The sequence below is a fragment of the Narcine bancroftii genome, chromosome 2 (assembly GCF_036971445.1).
Source record: "Narcine bancroftii isolate sNarBan1 chromosome 2, sNarBan1.hap1, whole genome shotgun sequence".
NCBI classification, from domain to species: Eukaryota; Metazoa; Chordata; class Chondrichthyes; order Torpediniformes; family Narcinidae; genus Narcine; species Narcine bancroftii.
In genome coordinates this window covers 236343418-236360899 of record NC_091470.1, presented here as the reverse complement: position 1 = coordinate 236360899, position 17482 = coordinate 236343418, and the positions used below count along the sequence as shown (strand labels likewise).

Genomic DNA, 17482 nt, shown 5'->3' with positions numbered 1-17482 from the left:
GTGTAGGTCACTTCACAACAGAATAACACTTCACAAAAGACATCGCTTTTAAAATGCAAGAGCTTCGCTGAAGCTGGACATTCAGGCTCCGAGTGGTTTTGCAGAGTCAATGGAACTGCTTTAGAAAGAACTTCAAAAGCAGGTGAAAATGTAAAACTCCAGGCTCAAGTGCTGGTAAGATCTTTCAAAAATTTAAGGAGAAATGTTGTATTTTATAAGCAGAGAGGTGAAAGAACAAGCAGGATTCTTCTCTTTGAGAGAGAGGGAGAAGTCAGTTCTGTAGTAGCAGTTGAGACTTAAAAATGGCAAGTTGGCAGTCTTTTTGAAAACCCCATTTTCAAGATGGGTTGTGAGTTCTGAGTTCAGTCTGTTCAAAACCCTTGTAGTCCTTACAAGAGGAATTGGCTGGCTCTAGTGTTTCTTGTGAAATAAGGGAAACAAGAGGAACTCTGTGGTGACCTGGAAGAAGATGTTATAATTTGCAAAAGCCATGAAGGGGCATGTTTCTTTGGCAAGACACTGAAGTGACCAATTGGAGGAAATCAATTTATGTGTGTCCAATGAGCAACAAATATCTCTCTGAAACCAACAAGAATCTTCCTGAGTGGTAACCATTTACCTTTAAGGACCAGAGTCTGGTGGAGATTCATAATTGTTGAACACTGTGCACAGTATAAGAATTGCGTGATACTGGTGAACTTGGAGAAGTGAGAAGTGAATGACTGGACTGTGAAACAAAGAACTTTCCTGAACATACATACATGTGCACTTACAATTAGAAAGCAGTTAGATTAGATTTAGTTAAATTAATAGTAATAAGTTAAAGTTCAATGTTTAAATAAAATTAAAAGAAACTTTTGTTTAAGTAACCATTGTCTTGGTGAATTTCTATTGCTGCTGGGCTTTGGAGTCCTCTGGGCTCATAACAGATGCCTCACCTAAAGGCTAGAATGCTAACCTGAGCACCAGTTAATACCTACCTAATTTCAACACCAAATTACACATTTCCTAATAAAGTTTTAAAGCTATAATTAAGATTTGAAAGGTGGATAAGCATTATTCATGCTGTTCATGTTTTCCCAATAGAACCATGCCAGAGATTTTATTGCGAGCACTTTCACTTCAGTCAGTCCACTGTACTTGATACATTCCATTTTGTGTAGTTCTGAAAAAATAGAATTGACAGGATACTTTGTCACATGGAACAAGAGGCAGAGAATGGGAAGAGCCATCAAGTGCTGCAGTAAACTATTGCTCCCAGGTTTACCATTGCAACCTTTGAGGGTCCAATAATTTAGTAGTCTCAATTACTTCAGTAACTCAAAAGGCAATTCTTACCAAATATATCCCGAGTGTTGTCATCAAAATTTTCTTTATTATATCCATGGGTAACATTCATTTAAAGAATGACAATATTTTCTCTAGATTTGAGTTATTGGAGATGTGCAGTAGTGAGCTTTTGCCTTGTTGGCTTATTGACTAACTCAAGAGAAAATCATTTTGCCAGTTGACTTTTATCATGGTGAAACAATATATTTTTTTAAATGGAACAGAAGATATGTTGGGGAGAAGTTTCTTTATTTCCTGTCTTCCTATTGATACAACTGTTTCAGTTGAGTTAACTCCATGATGTTGATGTTGGGGACTCAGGAAAGGTTATAAAATTGAAGGCCAAGGATTTTGCCTGACCACACTTGAGTAAAAATGTTAATTGCTATTTATCAGCCAGTGCCTTAATTTTCTCCATTTTATGCTCCATGTGAACATGGGTTGTTCATTTGCTGAGGATTTATGAGTAGAATGGAACATTGTGCAGTCATTAAAAACACCACTTCTGAGCTTTTGATGCACCTAATTTTATTGGAAGCAGTTGAAGATGGTTGGGCTGAGAAACTCTTGAAGTGATGTCCTTAGGCTATGACATTAACTTCGAACACCCTCCTGTGTGTGCAAGGTATGATTCTAACCTCTGAGGCATTTGCCATTCTGATGCCAATTGATGTTAGGTTTACCAAGTTGCAGTTAGTCATGGAGTCCAGGTCTTCAGTTGTACAAGCTGAATTGTTGCCTTATTTTGTAGCCTTTGCTGTATCCAATGCTCTCAACTCTTTCTTGATATCAGGTAGAGCAAATCAACTTGACAGAAAACTTACTAAATTAATGATCATTGGATCTCAGAAGGAAGATATACTGGATCAACTATTCGCACTTACTAGTGAACATGGTTGCAGATTTTTCAACCGTTTCTTCCATTTCTCACAAGCTGATCACAGTCCATCAAGAAAAAAAAAAAACAAATTCTTAGCTTTTCCAGTCAAGGCAGTGCATGCAGTTAATTCCATTTCCGGTACAAATACTGGATGTAAATGAATTCTGCTTCTCTTAAAATCGCTCAGCTGATTAAAATGCTCCTGGTTCAAGTACCTGATCCTGGTACATTCAACCTATTTAAAATGGAGATTAGCTCATTCATTACTGAAAACGATGTACGAGGTGTTCAAGCTACTTGGTTACATAGAGTGTCCGTGACTCATCAAACATAGAACCTACAGCACAGTACAGGCCTTTCAGCCCACGATGTTACGCCAACCTATTTATTCCTATAAAAATATATTAAATCCTTCTATCCTCATAACCCTCTATTTTTCTTTCATTCATGTGGCTGTCTAAGAGTCTCAAATGCCTCTATTATTTCAGCATCCCTAGCAAGGCATTCAGGATACTCGCAACACTCTGTATTTAAAAAAAAATCCCTCCCCTAAACCTTCCTCCCTTCACTTTGTACAGATGTCCTCTGGTGTTCATTACTCCTGCCCAGAAGAAAAAGCCTTATCTATGCCTCTCAGAATCTTGTAGACCTATACTGAGTCACATATTATTCAATAATAATATTTAATTTACTATATGTTCAGTGTATATGTTTAATATATCTATGTGTGTGTTAGGTCTGTACATGTGTTTGCACTGTTCTGCACCATGGACTGGAGAATGTTGTTTTATCAGGTTGCACTGGTACAATCAGATGTCAAATAAACAAATTTAAAGTATGTTTTGGACATTTGATTATCAGTAACCTCCCTTAAAATGATTCAAATCCTTGTCAGTTAGCTTCTCGTATTCAGCCTCTCATTCCTACTTCTGAATGAATTCAGTGATAAATCATATCCAAGCAACTCAATCTGTCTTTAATTTGAACAGTGTGGTGAACCGAGCCACTCCATTATCAAACCAGTATCTGTAGTTGGGGGCCCCCATAGGACCAGGAGTTCCCAGTGGTCAGAGGCCACAAAAAACTCTGGGAGGCACGTGACTTCAGAGGTCGGGTGATTGTGATAGCACGCCAACTGGAATTATTTAAGCTCCTGCGAAGATTCCATTAAACAGCACTGTTGGTTCAGCTCACAGACAATTTCTCACTACATTTATGACCCCGAAAGTCCAAGTGACATTTTGGACCTCACTATGGATGTGTAGAATGCCGTTGCGCTAAAACTTCCAGTATTTTGGACCTCGCAGCCACAGGTCTGGTTCGAGCAGGCTGAGCCCCAGTTCCATCTACACCAGATTACTGCACATGCAACGAAGAACTTCTATGCTGTTGCTTCCCTGGAACAAGACACTAATTTCTTACACCAGCTTCAAGCTAATGACGGATATGAAATCATCAAAGTCCATCTCATACGTATTTTCAGCCTTTTTCTGCACAACAGGGTAGCACAACTTCTCCATATGGACAGCTTGGGTGACCACATTCCTTCTGAACTAATGAATGAGATGCTGGTGCTCAATGACAGACACAAGCCCTGTCTGCTTTCGAGCAACTTTTTCTCGAGCAAATGGCAGAAGGCATCCATTTGCTGCTTGGAGATGAGGACTTTAACAACCCCCGTCGCTTAGCAGTCTTTGCTGATGAGTTGTGCTTCGTTAAGCAGCATGGTAGACGTTCAGTTGAGTGCATAGTGATTCTTTGGTAAAGGGCACAAACCCTGCCCACTCTGGATAGGGGTGCAGTGTCAGCTTCAATTAGATACAATGCAGACAGAGAGCAGTGGTGCTATTGCCATCAGAGATGGGGAGCTGCAGCCCGCTGCTGCCATCCACCCTGCACTCATCTGGGAAATGCCAAGATTAGCCATTGGTAGTGGCCGCAACAGCCACAAGAACAACCTCCTTTTCCTCTGGGATTGACATTCTGGCCATTGGTTTTTGGCCCAGACACACGTTCAGGAAAGAATGGCCCTCCTCTCATGGCCTCCAACAGCATCTGGACATGAGGGTCATGGACAATTCCACTCCATTTCTGCTCGTCGTGGTTCAGCTGGTCCTTCACCATTGCTGATATATCACAGCCATTCCTGGGAGCTGATTTTTTGCGAGCACACTCCCTTCTAGTAGATCTCAAAGGTCGCACCTAGTTAATTCAAAGACTTTCAAGTCGCTCACCTTGCACCCCACGGCATTTCCCTCACCTCGCCTCAACTTGGTGCTGCTCTTGGACAATGAATATACCAGAATTCCCCAGCAATATTACTCCGCAGTTCTCGATGTCGCAACCGAAACATGGAGTACAGCACCATATTCCAACTCATGGACATCCCCTGTATGCTCGAGTGTGCAGGCTACCTCCAGATTGTCTAAAGACAAATTTTACCACATGGAGGACACCTCTCTGACAGCCTTTGGGCATCGCTGCTGCATAGGGTACCTCAGGCACTTGGAGAGTGAAGACCTTGTGGGGACTATTGGCATCTGAATGACATCACTGTGGCAGATCGCTGCCTGATTCCCCACATACAGGATTTCTCTGTTATCCTTCACAGCACTAAGATTTTCTCCAAAATTGACCGAATGCGCAGGTCCCATCAGATCCCAGTTCACCAAGATGACATTCTTAAGACTACCTTAATTACCCTGTTTGGGCTATTTGAATTCCTCCAATATGCCTTTTGGTTTATAAAGCGTGGCCCAGACATTTCAACGCTAATGGACACAGTGACCTGGAGCTTGTATTTCATATTTGTTTATTTGGTCAACATCCTTACCGCCAGCCACTCATGACAGCAGCACTGGGCCCATCTCTGTCAACTATGTCAGCAGCTAGATGACCATGGGTTAGCGATCAACCTGGCTAAATGCCAGTTTGGCCTCATATTGATCAATTTCCTCAGCCACTGCATCGGTCAGCATGGAGCAGTTCCACTACCTTCCAAGGTTGAGGACATTTGCAAATTTCCAAGACCCTCTGCCATTAAAAGCCTGTAGGAGTTTGTTGGCATGACTAACTTTAACCATCGTTTCATGCCAGCTACAGCCAAAGTTTTGCAGCCACTTTTTAAACTCTTGATCAGACATCACAAGGAACTGTAATGGAATGACGAGGCAGTAGGCCAGATTCGAGACTGCCAAGGGAGTGCTAGCAAGAGCCACTATGTTCATGCACCTGAGGGTTGATGTCCCAACGGTTCTGACGGTGGATGCGTCAAGGACTGAGGTAGGTGGGGTCCTGGAGCAGCTCAGCAACGGCATCTGGAAACCCCTAGCTTTCTTTAGTTGTCATTTGAGACCATTGGAGAAGAAGTATAGTGTCTTTGACAAGGAGCTCATTGTCCTCCACTTGGCCGTATGGTATCTTCGCTATTTCCTAGAGGGCAGAGATGTCATGGTCTATACGGATCACAAGTCATTGACTTTCACCTTCACCAGGATGTCAGATTGTTGGTCAGCACGACAACTCTCCTACATTTCAGAGTTTAGGACTACGATAAAACACATAGCTGGGAAGAACAATCTAGTCAGCGACACGCTATCCTACACCACCATCACTCCCCTCCATTTGCTATCTCCTGGTATAGACTACACGGCTTTGGCAGCAGCTTAACAGGAAGATGAAAAGATGGCCGTGTATCGTACTGCCATATCGGGACTGAAATTGGATGACATACATTTTGGTCCAGCACATGCCTCCCTACTTTGGACCATCGACCAACTGAGGCCCATTGTACCTGCTGCGTGGCAACGTCGAGTGTTTGACACCATACATAGTTTGGCTTACCCTTTGATTAGGACAACAACAAGGCTCGTGGCAGGCAAATTCATGTACACGGCCTGAACAAGCAAGTCGGTGCTTGAGAAAGGACATGCATCCAGTGCTAGACCCCAAAATTTCAATGCCACTCCCAAGCCCCACTGCAGGTTTTTCCACCCACGCAGCATAGGTTTGATCACATCCACGTGGATATAGTCAGCCCATTGCCCACATCCAAGGGAGCTACTCACCTCTTCACAATAGTAGGTAAGTTCCTGAATAGCCAGAGGTTGTCCCACTCTCTGACACTTCCACCTCAGCTTGTGCGAGAACCCTCATTGCCAAATGGATAGCGCATTTCAGATGACCCATGCACATCTCCTCTGAGAGAAGAGCTCAGTTTATGTCTGGGTTATAGTCCACAATCGCACAGTTGCTGGGCAATGATGGCCTATCATCCCCAGTCCAATGGCTTAGGGGAACACTTTCACCGTCATATGAAAACAGCTCTCCTAGCATGTCAAGGGACAGAATTGGATAGCTGACTGCCTTGGGCACTTTTAGGTATCCAAAGGAAGATCTAGCTACGTCCGCTGCAGAATTGGTTTATGGAGCCCCTTAATAGTCCCAGGGGATTTCATTCCGGCAGCATGTGGGCAGCAGGAATCTCCCACTTCAGTTGTCACATGCTTAAGGGAGAAGATGGGTACACTAGCACCTATCCCGGCCACCCGGCATGGGACAACGACTTCACATTCCACCTGAACTCAAAGACTGCCTTTATGTACTCCTGCGTAGGGATGCGCACAAGACACCATTGCAATGACCATTTGAAGGTCCTTTCAAGGTGGTATGGAACGACGGCTCCATGTTAGTTGTTGACATTGGCAGCAGGCAAGAAACAGTTTTGGTTGATCGCATTAAGCTGGCACATGTGCACCTAGATCAGCCGGTACAGGTGACATGCCCCTGGCACGGGGACATCCACTGGACTGTTCTAGCCGTATAGGTGAGACCATGGTGACTCTGGTTCATTGGGGTGGGGGGGGGGTGGTTATGTGGAATCACGCTACTCCATGATTAAACTGGCATCTGTAGTTGCGGGTTACTGTAGGATCAGGAGTCCCCGGTGGCCGGAGGGGGGCAAAGAACTCTAGGAGGCACGTGACTTCAGAGGTCAGGGGATTGTGATAGCGCACCAACTGTAATTAATTAAACTCCTGCGAAGATTCCATTAAACAGTTCTGTTGGTTCAGCTCACAGGCAACTTCTGTTGTGCTTTATTCACTGCATCGCTCTCTACAACAATTTCAACCTGATTACACTAACTGAATAAGAGCATACTTTATAATCTCCATATTTTATAATATGCTGAATTTTGTTCAATTTGACGGTACTGGATGCCAAAGTCAATTTCTTCAGAGTGTGCAATGACTCTTATTTTCTGTCCAAAGCCTGAACAAACACTAGATCCGCATGAGCTCCTGTCTGCCTAAAATGTCTTGTGCATACAGTCAGGAAGAAGATCATTGATTAATCTCTGACAACAAGCTACTTTCTTTTCATTAGATAGTTTTCAAATGATTGATGTCTCTCATCACAGTAGCTTTCATTATCTCTCACATCCTTCCCCTTTCTTCACTGGCTGACCTGAAGATCAATAACATACTCTTACCCTAATTAATGTATTTTCCATATGTAAGATGATTTAGCCGAAATCTTTGAGCTTTCCTCCTTTCAACAACATCAGTTAATTTTATCTCCCTGGTGTCCGCTGATATATATTGCTTCTTATTCTCCCTTCTCACTCTTCCTATTTTCAGCATTAAGTTTCAGCTCCAATTATCTACCCAATCCACCAACCTGTCAATATCTCCTTAAAATCCATTACTACCCTTTCTCATATCACACTGTCATTTGCAAATATGGAAATTGTGCTGTATACACCCACTTGAATTATTTGGTGCTTATTGAGTTCAAAATTTGATTTTTCATATTGAAGCAATGTTATGGAAAAATGTACCTAAACAAAATTATGTATCAGTGTAAAAATGTATTATGATGTTAATCATAATTTTATAATGGTGTGAATATTAAATTAAAAGCAAAATAGTATCAAATATGTGATAAAAAGTTTAGGCATAATAATTAAGGAAACAACGTGAACTGTAATCCAACACTGTCAATGTTCAAGCAATCTATCTCTTGTTATTGTTTGCAGTCCAGAATTCTTATAATTTAAAAATAAAACAAGAGGAATTAATATTTTATCTTTACTGATTAGTTTAGTCTTTTCTTTGAGGGAGTCTTCAACATATAGTGAAGGAGATATGTGACAGAATAAATAAAACAAGAAACAAAAATTAAACTCAAATATTTTGGCAACTATGGTTCATTTTTGCAAAATTAATGAAAATAGGGTCTATAGTTGAGTCTAAGAACTAAAGAAATGATTCCCACACTTCACACCCTCATTCAATATTTGCAGCTGTCAAATGCGGAAACCCTGGAACACCTGCGAACGGTAAGGTGTTTTGGATTGATGGAACATCGTATTCCAATTCAGTAACATACTCGTGCCTGGAAGGATATGTCCTCTCTGGTTCAACAACAAGATGGTGCACAGTTAATGGTACATGGTCAGAGAATATACCTAAATGTACAAGTAAGTCAATAACAGAATGAGTATATTTGAGTAAAGGAATATAGTTGGTATTGTCATTTGTGAAGTTGTTTCAGATATCAGACTTGAAGCAGTTTGAAATTATGTACAAATACAGATTAAGATTACTCTACCCCAATCAAAAATATCGATGTCATACACCATCCACTTCTTTTTTACAATGAAGTATTTCAGACTAGTGGGAAAATTTAGTGATCAGGTAAACCTGATGTTATTTTAATTCAGGGCTGGCTAACCTTTTAATTTTTAATTTAGACATACAGCATAATGACAGGCCATTTCGCCCCACGTGTCTGTGCCACCTAATAACCTACACCCCCAGTACCTATTCCCGGGCCAAAATGGCCTCTTACCGTGCTGTATGTCTAAATTAAAAATCAAAAGTTTGGCCACCCCGGCTCTAACTCATTGTCGATAAATTGAATCAATCTGAAACTCATACAGCTACTTTATTGTACAGCAATAATATATTCATTTTTGGGACAGTTTGGTGCAATATTTATTCGACCAAAGAGAGATTCACATTAGATTATGAAAGATAGATGAACTGCTCCTATCCTTGTTTATTTTTATTATAATGATTAAAAGTTTGCATTGATCTTTCACAAGCCTAAATGATGTGCATTGTCTTATTTTTCCTTCTTTGTTCATTATCTCAATGCATGCCCGACCTTAAGTATGGTGAAAATATTTTGATTTATATTTGACTAATTGTTTCAATTCTCTTCCTCTTCCATCACTTATTTTATCAAATCTGGTCTTTTGTAGTAATTACCTGTGGAGATCCTGGAGAACCAGCAAATGGGATCAGATTAGGGAATGTTTTTACAGTGGGACAAAATGTGACTCAAATGTGCCAACCAGGATACACAATGGACTCCAAGGCTTCAGTGACTCGCTCCTGCCTCAGCAATGGCACATGGAGTGGCTCAATGCCATTATGTGAAGGTAATGATACTTTGGCCAGAAGCAGCAATTATTTGAAGACTCAGTGTCTACAGAATCAGCCCTCAGAGCTTGGAGAAATAAATAAACCTTTGGAAGAATTCTGCAGGTCATGGAACATGGTAGTTGTAGTGAGATGGTCAACGTTTCAGATCAATACCCTGCATAGGATTGAAAGTGTAATGGGGAGATAGCCAGTATAAAGAATGAGGGTGAGATGTGGGACAGGAGCTACCAGACAATAGGTGGAACCAGATCAGGAGCCAGCTGGAACCAGGTACAGGGAAGGGGATGGTGGAGGTAGATACAGGGAGTGAAGAAATGATAAAATGGAATCAACCAAGGGAAGCAATTCCAATTTCAGGAAGATAATGTAGAACACCCATCCCTACACCTCCTCCCTCACCACCATTGAATGACCTACATAGCCCATTCAAGTTTGTCAGTGATTGGAGTTCACCTCCTCCAACATGATAGTTTTCATTCAGTGCACCCAATGTACCCTCCTTGACGTTGGTGAGACTAAACACAGACTGGGCAACTGCTTTGTCAAGCATCTGTGCTAAGTCTGCTGTGGCCATTTTGGTGTCCTACTTGCAAATCATTTCAACTCCCATGCCCACCCATATTGAACTGCCTACCTTCAGTCTTCTCCACTGCCTGGACAATGGGCATCACAAGTGTCATATTCTACCTGAGTTGTTTATTACCCAATAGTATGAATTTTCTAATTTTGGCTAACTGGTGTCAACTTGTGTTCCATTCTTTCTCCTTCTGAATCACCTAGGTTGTTTCAAACCCTATTCCCTCATTACCTTGTTTCTTCCCCTGCCTCCACCTGTGACATCTGCTCATCAACCATTCATTTAACGCACTGGCCCCCTGACCATCTCCTCACTATTTCCATTGGCCCATCATCCCTCCCTTTTCTGGTTCCAGTTGTCATCTTTACTTATCAAATTCAAGAATCTGCAGCCCTTTCTTGTCTCCACAGCACCTTCCAACCTGTGACTCTACCTTCATCATCCCCTCCCCCTACCTAGCTCCATCTGCCCTTAGCTCCCTCCTCACCTGCCAGCTCCTGCCCTCCTCCAGCTCCAGCCCCGCCCTTCTCCATCATCATACTGGCACTCACCTCTTTCTCAGTACTGATGCAGGGTTTTCTCCTGAAATGTTGACCGTCCATCACCTCCACAGATGCTGACTGATCCATCGAGTTCCACCAACATTTTTTTTGGCTGCAGCTTTTATTTATGATGAAATTTTAGATGGGGACTTAAAAAATTATTTAGCAAGTTGTGCAGCATGGAAGCATGCACTTTTCCCCAACTTATCCATGTCAAACAAAGTGCCTTCCTGAACTAGTCCCATTTTCCTACATGCAGTCCTTACCCCTCTAAACCTTTCATATCTATGGTTTTGCACCTTGTCTAAATTTCTGGTGAATGTTATAATTATCCATACCTTTTCCACTTCCTCTAGCTGTTTTTTTCTAGATATTCACCACCTTTTCCATTATTTAAGTTCGACCACCATTTTGCCTTCATCAAATCTCTTCATTACCTCTTCAAATATCTCACTTAAATGCATGACATAATTTCCCATGCAGAAAGCCATGCTGACTATATTTAATTGGTTCTTACTTCTCAAAATGCAGATCTATCTCTCAGCATCCCCTCCAGTAAATCATCCATCACTCACTGGGCTGTCATTCCCTGGCTTAAATGAAGACATAACTTTAGCCATCTTGCAGTTGTCCATCACCCTTAGCTAAGAAAGACAGATAAATCTGTGCCTGGGCACCAACAATTTCCTTCCCATAAAATCTGAAGATACACTTGGAGATTTATCCACTATTATTCACCTCAAGATTCTACACACCTCCTCTTTCATAATATTGATATGTTTCAGGAAATCATTGTCCTCTTCTCCAAATTCCCTAGTTGTTATGAGCAGTAAATGTTGAAGTTAAGTATTTTAAAAATATATATATTGCCCATTTCCCATCGTTCCAAAGATTGATGTCCACACTCATCCATCAGGGGACCTCCCCTTTTCCTAATTATGCTTGTGTTGGTAATGTACTTATGAAATCTCTTTATCCATCCTGGTTTCCTTCTTAAGTGTATTCCTTTATCCCAGATGTTTTGGAATTATATTTTATAATATTTATCAAGGCAAAGCATTGGCAGTGGAGTTGTTAATTTATACAATAGGGAGATGTCCAGTCTTGATGTATTGTTGATTGATAAAGAATAAATCTCATTGATTAAGTATTTTCCGTAGGCATTGCTTCTTTTGAAGTAAAATTGAATAAAGATATCTCGAAGAGCAACTACAGCTTTCTTGTTTAACTCTGAAGACGTCTGGAAATGTATTGGTGATTGGTAGCATTAAAAATGCTGCCTGGTAAACTTTGTCACCAACACTTTGGAAGCAGAGTACAACATAAAGCACATTAATCATTCCCAAATAGAGTGGGACTTTGAGGCAAATAAATATTATGCTATTTTATCTGCAGCATTGTGTTTGCAAAATGATAGAATTCAGCAGTGATGCATTTTTTACAGATATTATATTTGTACCAATGACAAGATGATCCAACTTAGATTTCAAAGCTAAGTGACATCTGGTACAATCTTATGTTTAATACAATTCTATGACATTGCAGCTTTGACGTGTTCAGCTCCACCACTGATTTCCAATGGAAAGATGGAAGGATCAGTCTTTGACTGGGGATCAAGCATTAGCTACAGCTGTTCTCCGGGATACGAGTTGTCTTTTCCGGCAATTCTCAGTTGTGTGGGAAATGGAACATGGAGTGGAGATGTGCCCCAGTGTCTGCGTAAGTAGACAACGAGATCATCGAGGAAGATAATGATCATTCATGATATAACTGAAGCAAAATACTGCTGCTGGTGGAAATCAGAAAGGCAAAACTCTGGGGATGCTTTGCATGTCAGGCAGGTATACAGAGGAATGCATATTCAGAACCAAATGCAAAGTACCAAACAGAAACTTGTATAAGAGAATTGCTAGGATTTTTGAAACATTGTTTGGGTCCCTGGCTGGTGGGAAGAGATAAAAGGGACAGTGTTGTATCTCTTGCAGTGGTGTGGGGAAGCACTATAAAAAGGGGAAGAGGTTGGTGGAGATGGAGAAGAAAACCAAGGTGCCTTGGAGAGAACTGTCCAGTTAGAATGCTGAAATAGAAGGGACGTTGAAGATGCTTCTGTTCTTTGAAGATGACAGACATTGTGGAGTAGGATCTGTTAAATACAGAAGCTGATGATCTGGAAGATGAGGTCAGAGGAAATACTATCCTTGCTCTGCCTGCAAGAGAAAAAGTCAGAGATTTCCAGGAACTGCTGTAAACTGTATCTCAAAGTTCCAATACAGTGAAACCCCAATTTTACACCCCCCAATTTTAACACTAATTCAGATATAACTCAATGAGGTATTGGACACGGGCATTGGGGTTTAGGCAGGAGTAGGATCATCGTGCTTTAGATAGGAGTGGGGGCAATGGACTCCAGGGCAGGAGAAGGGGCATCGGGCTCCCTGGCAGGAGTGGGGACCTCAGGTTCCCGACAGAAGCAAGGACATCAGGAAAGACATAGCAGTTTCAAACACAGACACGGGTTTATACTCAGATGCTAAGATACTTCAAACATAAGCACTGGATCATTAGGTCAGGTAAATGTGTCCGTAAGTACATTCAGCATTGCACACTTTGTTTCCTACCAGTAAATTGCCATTTCTGGTTTACTAAAAATCAATTTGTGATTTAATTTCAACTGTAACAACAATTTATTGAAACCCCAATTTAGCATGTTCCCAATTTTTTCACCATGAGATTTTATAGATGCTAACGATGGCATTACTCTATATTCTTCTGCTTCTCTAACTGCCTTCAAAAAAAGGGAGAAAATGACACTGTGTATATTCAAGAGGGAAATGTTTATGTGTATTTTGGTCAGTATGGTTCATAGTCTGAAAAAAAATAATTTAAAAAAAATCATCTATTAATTAGATGGGACTGAAAACAATTACATTACCTGGACAATCTTGTTTTTCACCCTGTCACTGTCAATCTCTTTGTTCGCTCCACCATCCCCACCTGCTGCAACTTTAAACATGCATGTTTTACACTTTTTTACGTGTCCTGAAACATCTATTTCCCTCTCCATGCATACTGAATTGCACAAATATTTTCAGACATCTATGGTTATTAAGGTGCTTAGTCAAAATTCAGCTGTAGGACTAGAAAAGGTTATTCCATTTGGAAATTGTACTGTCATTGTACTGATGCCACAATTTCTTGAAGAGTCCAACTTGGATTACAGGATCAGTTTTCTGTATCTCATGTCCATCAAAATGCTCAAATTTGATTGCAGGGTCGGTGCCAGAACAAGTCTTAGCAGGAGGCATTCAGGTAACCACGGGGGGCACAATCTGACACTTGAAAAGTCGCTCAGCAGTGGTGGGGGGGGATGACTCACGTCGAGTCAAATGAGTGACGCTAGATGCTAGTGATGCTTGATGGGTGGGGCGGCAGGGAGGGGGATGTCCTCGAGTGGGTGGGGAGATTACACTACCTCATTTGGGGGGGCAATACTCATGGATGCCCCAGCTTGGCACTGACCCTGCTTGATTGAATTGTATTCTTCATAATTGAACGTAGACATTCATACAGACAGACATACATATAGCACGGTAACGAGCTCTTTCATCCCACAAGCCTTTGCCACCTCATTGTACCCAATTGATCTACAACCCCAAGTGGGAGGAAATCAGAACACCAAAATGAAACTGCTTAGAGACAACATGGGATTTGAAACCTGGTCCTGCTTGCTGCATTAACCATTACACTAAACTTGCTGCCCCACTGTTCAATGATAAGTAATTATATATGTATGTTTACATTTTTTTTGCTGAAAAATAAAATATAGGTGAAATTCCAAATAGGTCTATTTAGATAAACATTGCTTCAGGATATATTTATTTGAAAATCAGATATGATGCTTTTACACTTAATTATAATATATCACAAACTGCACTATTTTACTTTATAATATTTATGATAGTCAAAATACCGGTTCACTTATAACAGAGTAACTGCCTGAAGGATTGTGAAGATAGAAAGATGAAGTTTTAAGGAGCTATGAAAATAATAAATTGCGAGGGTCAGAAGCCAGATCTCCAACTTTACAAGTGATAAATTCAGTAGGGTAGGGGATCAACTAAAATAGAGAGATCAGGTGGATAATTTAACAACACTTCAGGGGAAGATAAATGTGAAAAGGTGGGATGAATAAATTGCCAAAACCAAACTCAAAATAAACAGACCTGCCTCTATCAATTAATGAGAAAAATTAAAAATGACAGGGAAAGAAGAAAAATGGTCTTTGCCTTTTCTGCGGGGTGAAAGTGAATGTTCTCTTTTGTTGAAAACAAAACAGTTTAATGCAGGAATCACAAAACACTGGGGGGAAAAAACCATAGCAGCTAATACCATGCACAAGGGAAAGAATTGCTTCCAATAAATCAAGGCCAGGAGATCTGATGGAGAAGAGCGCCAGAGTAAGCTGAGAATTGGCAGAAAATAGTAAACACACTGAATGCCAACTTCCTTCATGAGAGAAAATTGGACCAATTAAGGATGCATGAAATTAAACAACAGCATGATAAATTGTAAAAAAAAAATCCCAAGAGAAGAACAAACAAATAATTCCTTAATTTTAAAAGAGGCTAAGGAGCCAATTAGGAGAGGATTGACAATTGTTAATAGGAGCCCTGTTAGCACTGTTGGTGAGCTTCTTGAAGCTCAGAAATAGGCAGTTAGAGTGCCAATACTTTAAAAGAATAAAATATTAGCAAAGAATAACAAAATGACCAAGTCACTTAATTCAGTTTTACACTAGAAGGTGAATGAGGCCATCATGTGTATGTATTTCTTGAGCACCTAACAGCATAATTCAGATTGTGTCTCACCAACCATTTTAAATATTTAATTGACAATCAAAATGCATTGTAGTAACACTTACAGCGTGGCTTAACAAGGCTTCCTAAAGACTTCTGCTCACACCGAAGAGGGTATTAGCAGTAATGCAATATCAGAACAAAGTGGACAAAGCATTTTGAACAATATCTATTGCAAATGGATGCAGAGAAATGTAATGTGTAACAAATCAGCGGTTAAGATGGAGAGTGCTGTGGATGAAGCTGTATAAATAGAACAGTTTTGGTTGAGTTGAAACTGAATGTGCCCAACAAGAGCGCTAACTAAATAATTAAATAAAACTCAAACAATCCAGCGCTTCCAATAATCTGGACTTCGATGGTGCTACATTTGCAAATTTTCAAAACTATTGAGTGTAATTTGAATTAAAAGCACAGTTTTATTTCACTTTTTTATATATGCAACTCAGTACAACGAAACATTTTAATGGGAGCACAGGAAGCAGGTCCTCACTGAGTTTAAGGCAGTGCAAGAAACCAAACCCCATAAAATTAAAGGGAGAATGAGAATCTAAGCCCAATTAGTTTAAAGGAAGAGCAAGAAAGTCCTCCTAGTGATGCTCTAGTGATTTTACAGGGAGTGTAGGAATCAGAAACTAATGAGTCAGATGTCAAACCATAAGGATTGCCAAATAGTCAGACACCATATTATTGCAGCTTTGTTGCATAAAGTTAAACTGTAATTAAGCAATACAGAAATCAGCCAAACAAGTAGAAACCAGGCATTACATTACCAAAGGCCACTTGTTTGAGTATCATCTCTAATTTTGATTATCAAGAAATAAGAGAAGCAAAGAAGTCATTTCCTTGTATCGGGGTCGAACATGGTTGTATTTTTCATACTAAGACTAGAAAGTGCAAATTGAAGCTTGTAAAAGATCATTTTAGCCCTGATATATAAAGTTGCATATTCACAGAGGATAATTAAGTTATGAAATAGATTCCTCAAAACCTGAAGTTTCTTGAAATGAACAATGCACTAAAAGCATGTGGCCTGAAATAGTCAATCTGGAAACTCTGTGAATAATGGGCCACATTATGGCTCCTTCATGTGTGAGTTTGAAAATGAAAGATAATCATGAGAGAGGAACAGGATAATTTGGAGTATATTTGAAGAAGGAAAAAGAGACAGTCAAAGAAACAACAATTTATTATATTCAAGAATGAATCTAAACAATATGCATTCTTCTAGGAGCCTGGTTGAATAGTGCGTTAACAGTTATAATATTGTTAAATGTTTATTCAGTCCTAAAGTTACAAATCTATGCTTTAAATTTAAAGTGTAACTAGCACTTTAACAATAACGGAACAGTTAAGGAAAAGAGGCCTCAGATTCATTGTCACAGATTAGTGTAAATTAACCAGCAAAGTCTGGTGATTCAATGTTCTCACTGTATCTCCGTGCATTCAATATGCTGGTTCATTTGTACATGCACAATAACATTTTTAACCTTTTTTTTCAGCAAAAGTTCATAAGCCACATACATTGTTATCACAATATCCAAGTAATGGAGCATCCTAATAAAACATTTCATCGTTTTTTTTTTAAATTTAGACATACAGCATGGTAACAGGCCCATCCAGTCCACAAAGTACATGCCCCTCAAATACACCAATTAACTTACAACCCCATACATTTTTGAAGGGTGGTAAGAAACTGGAGAACCCACAGAAATCCCATGCAGACATGTGGAGAACATACAAACTCCTACAGACAACGCCAGAGATGAACCCAGGTAGTTGGTACTGTAATAGCCCGTGCTAACTGCTACATTAGCCACGCCACCCCAATTAATATTACTGGTAAA

General features: G+C 40.3%; 1 protein-coding gene across 4 annotated transcripts in view; it reads left to right on the top strand.

The window, feature by feature from the left end:
• Positions 1-17482, top strand: part of csmd3b (CUB and Sushi multiple domains 3b) — a 927060-nt gene that overhangs the window by 873148 nt on the left and 36430 nt on the right. For all 4 annotated transcript variants that reach the window (XM_069920534.1, XM_069920535.1, XM_069920537.1 and 1 more), the window contains 3 exons: positions 8514-8690; positions 9477-9656; positions 12325-12498. In XM_069920534.1, the coding sequence (XP_069776635.1) occupies positions 8514-8690; positions 9477-9656; positions 12325-12498 (531 nt within the window). The remainder of the gene's footprint in view (positions 1-8513; positions 8691-9476; positions 9657-12324; positions 12499-17482) is intronic.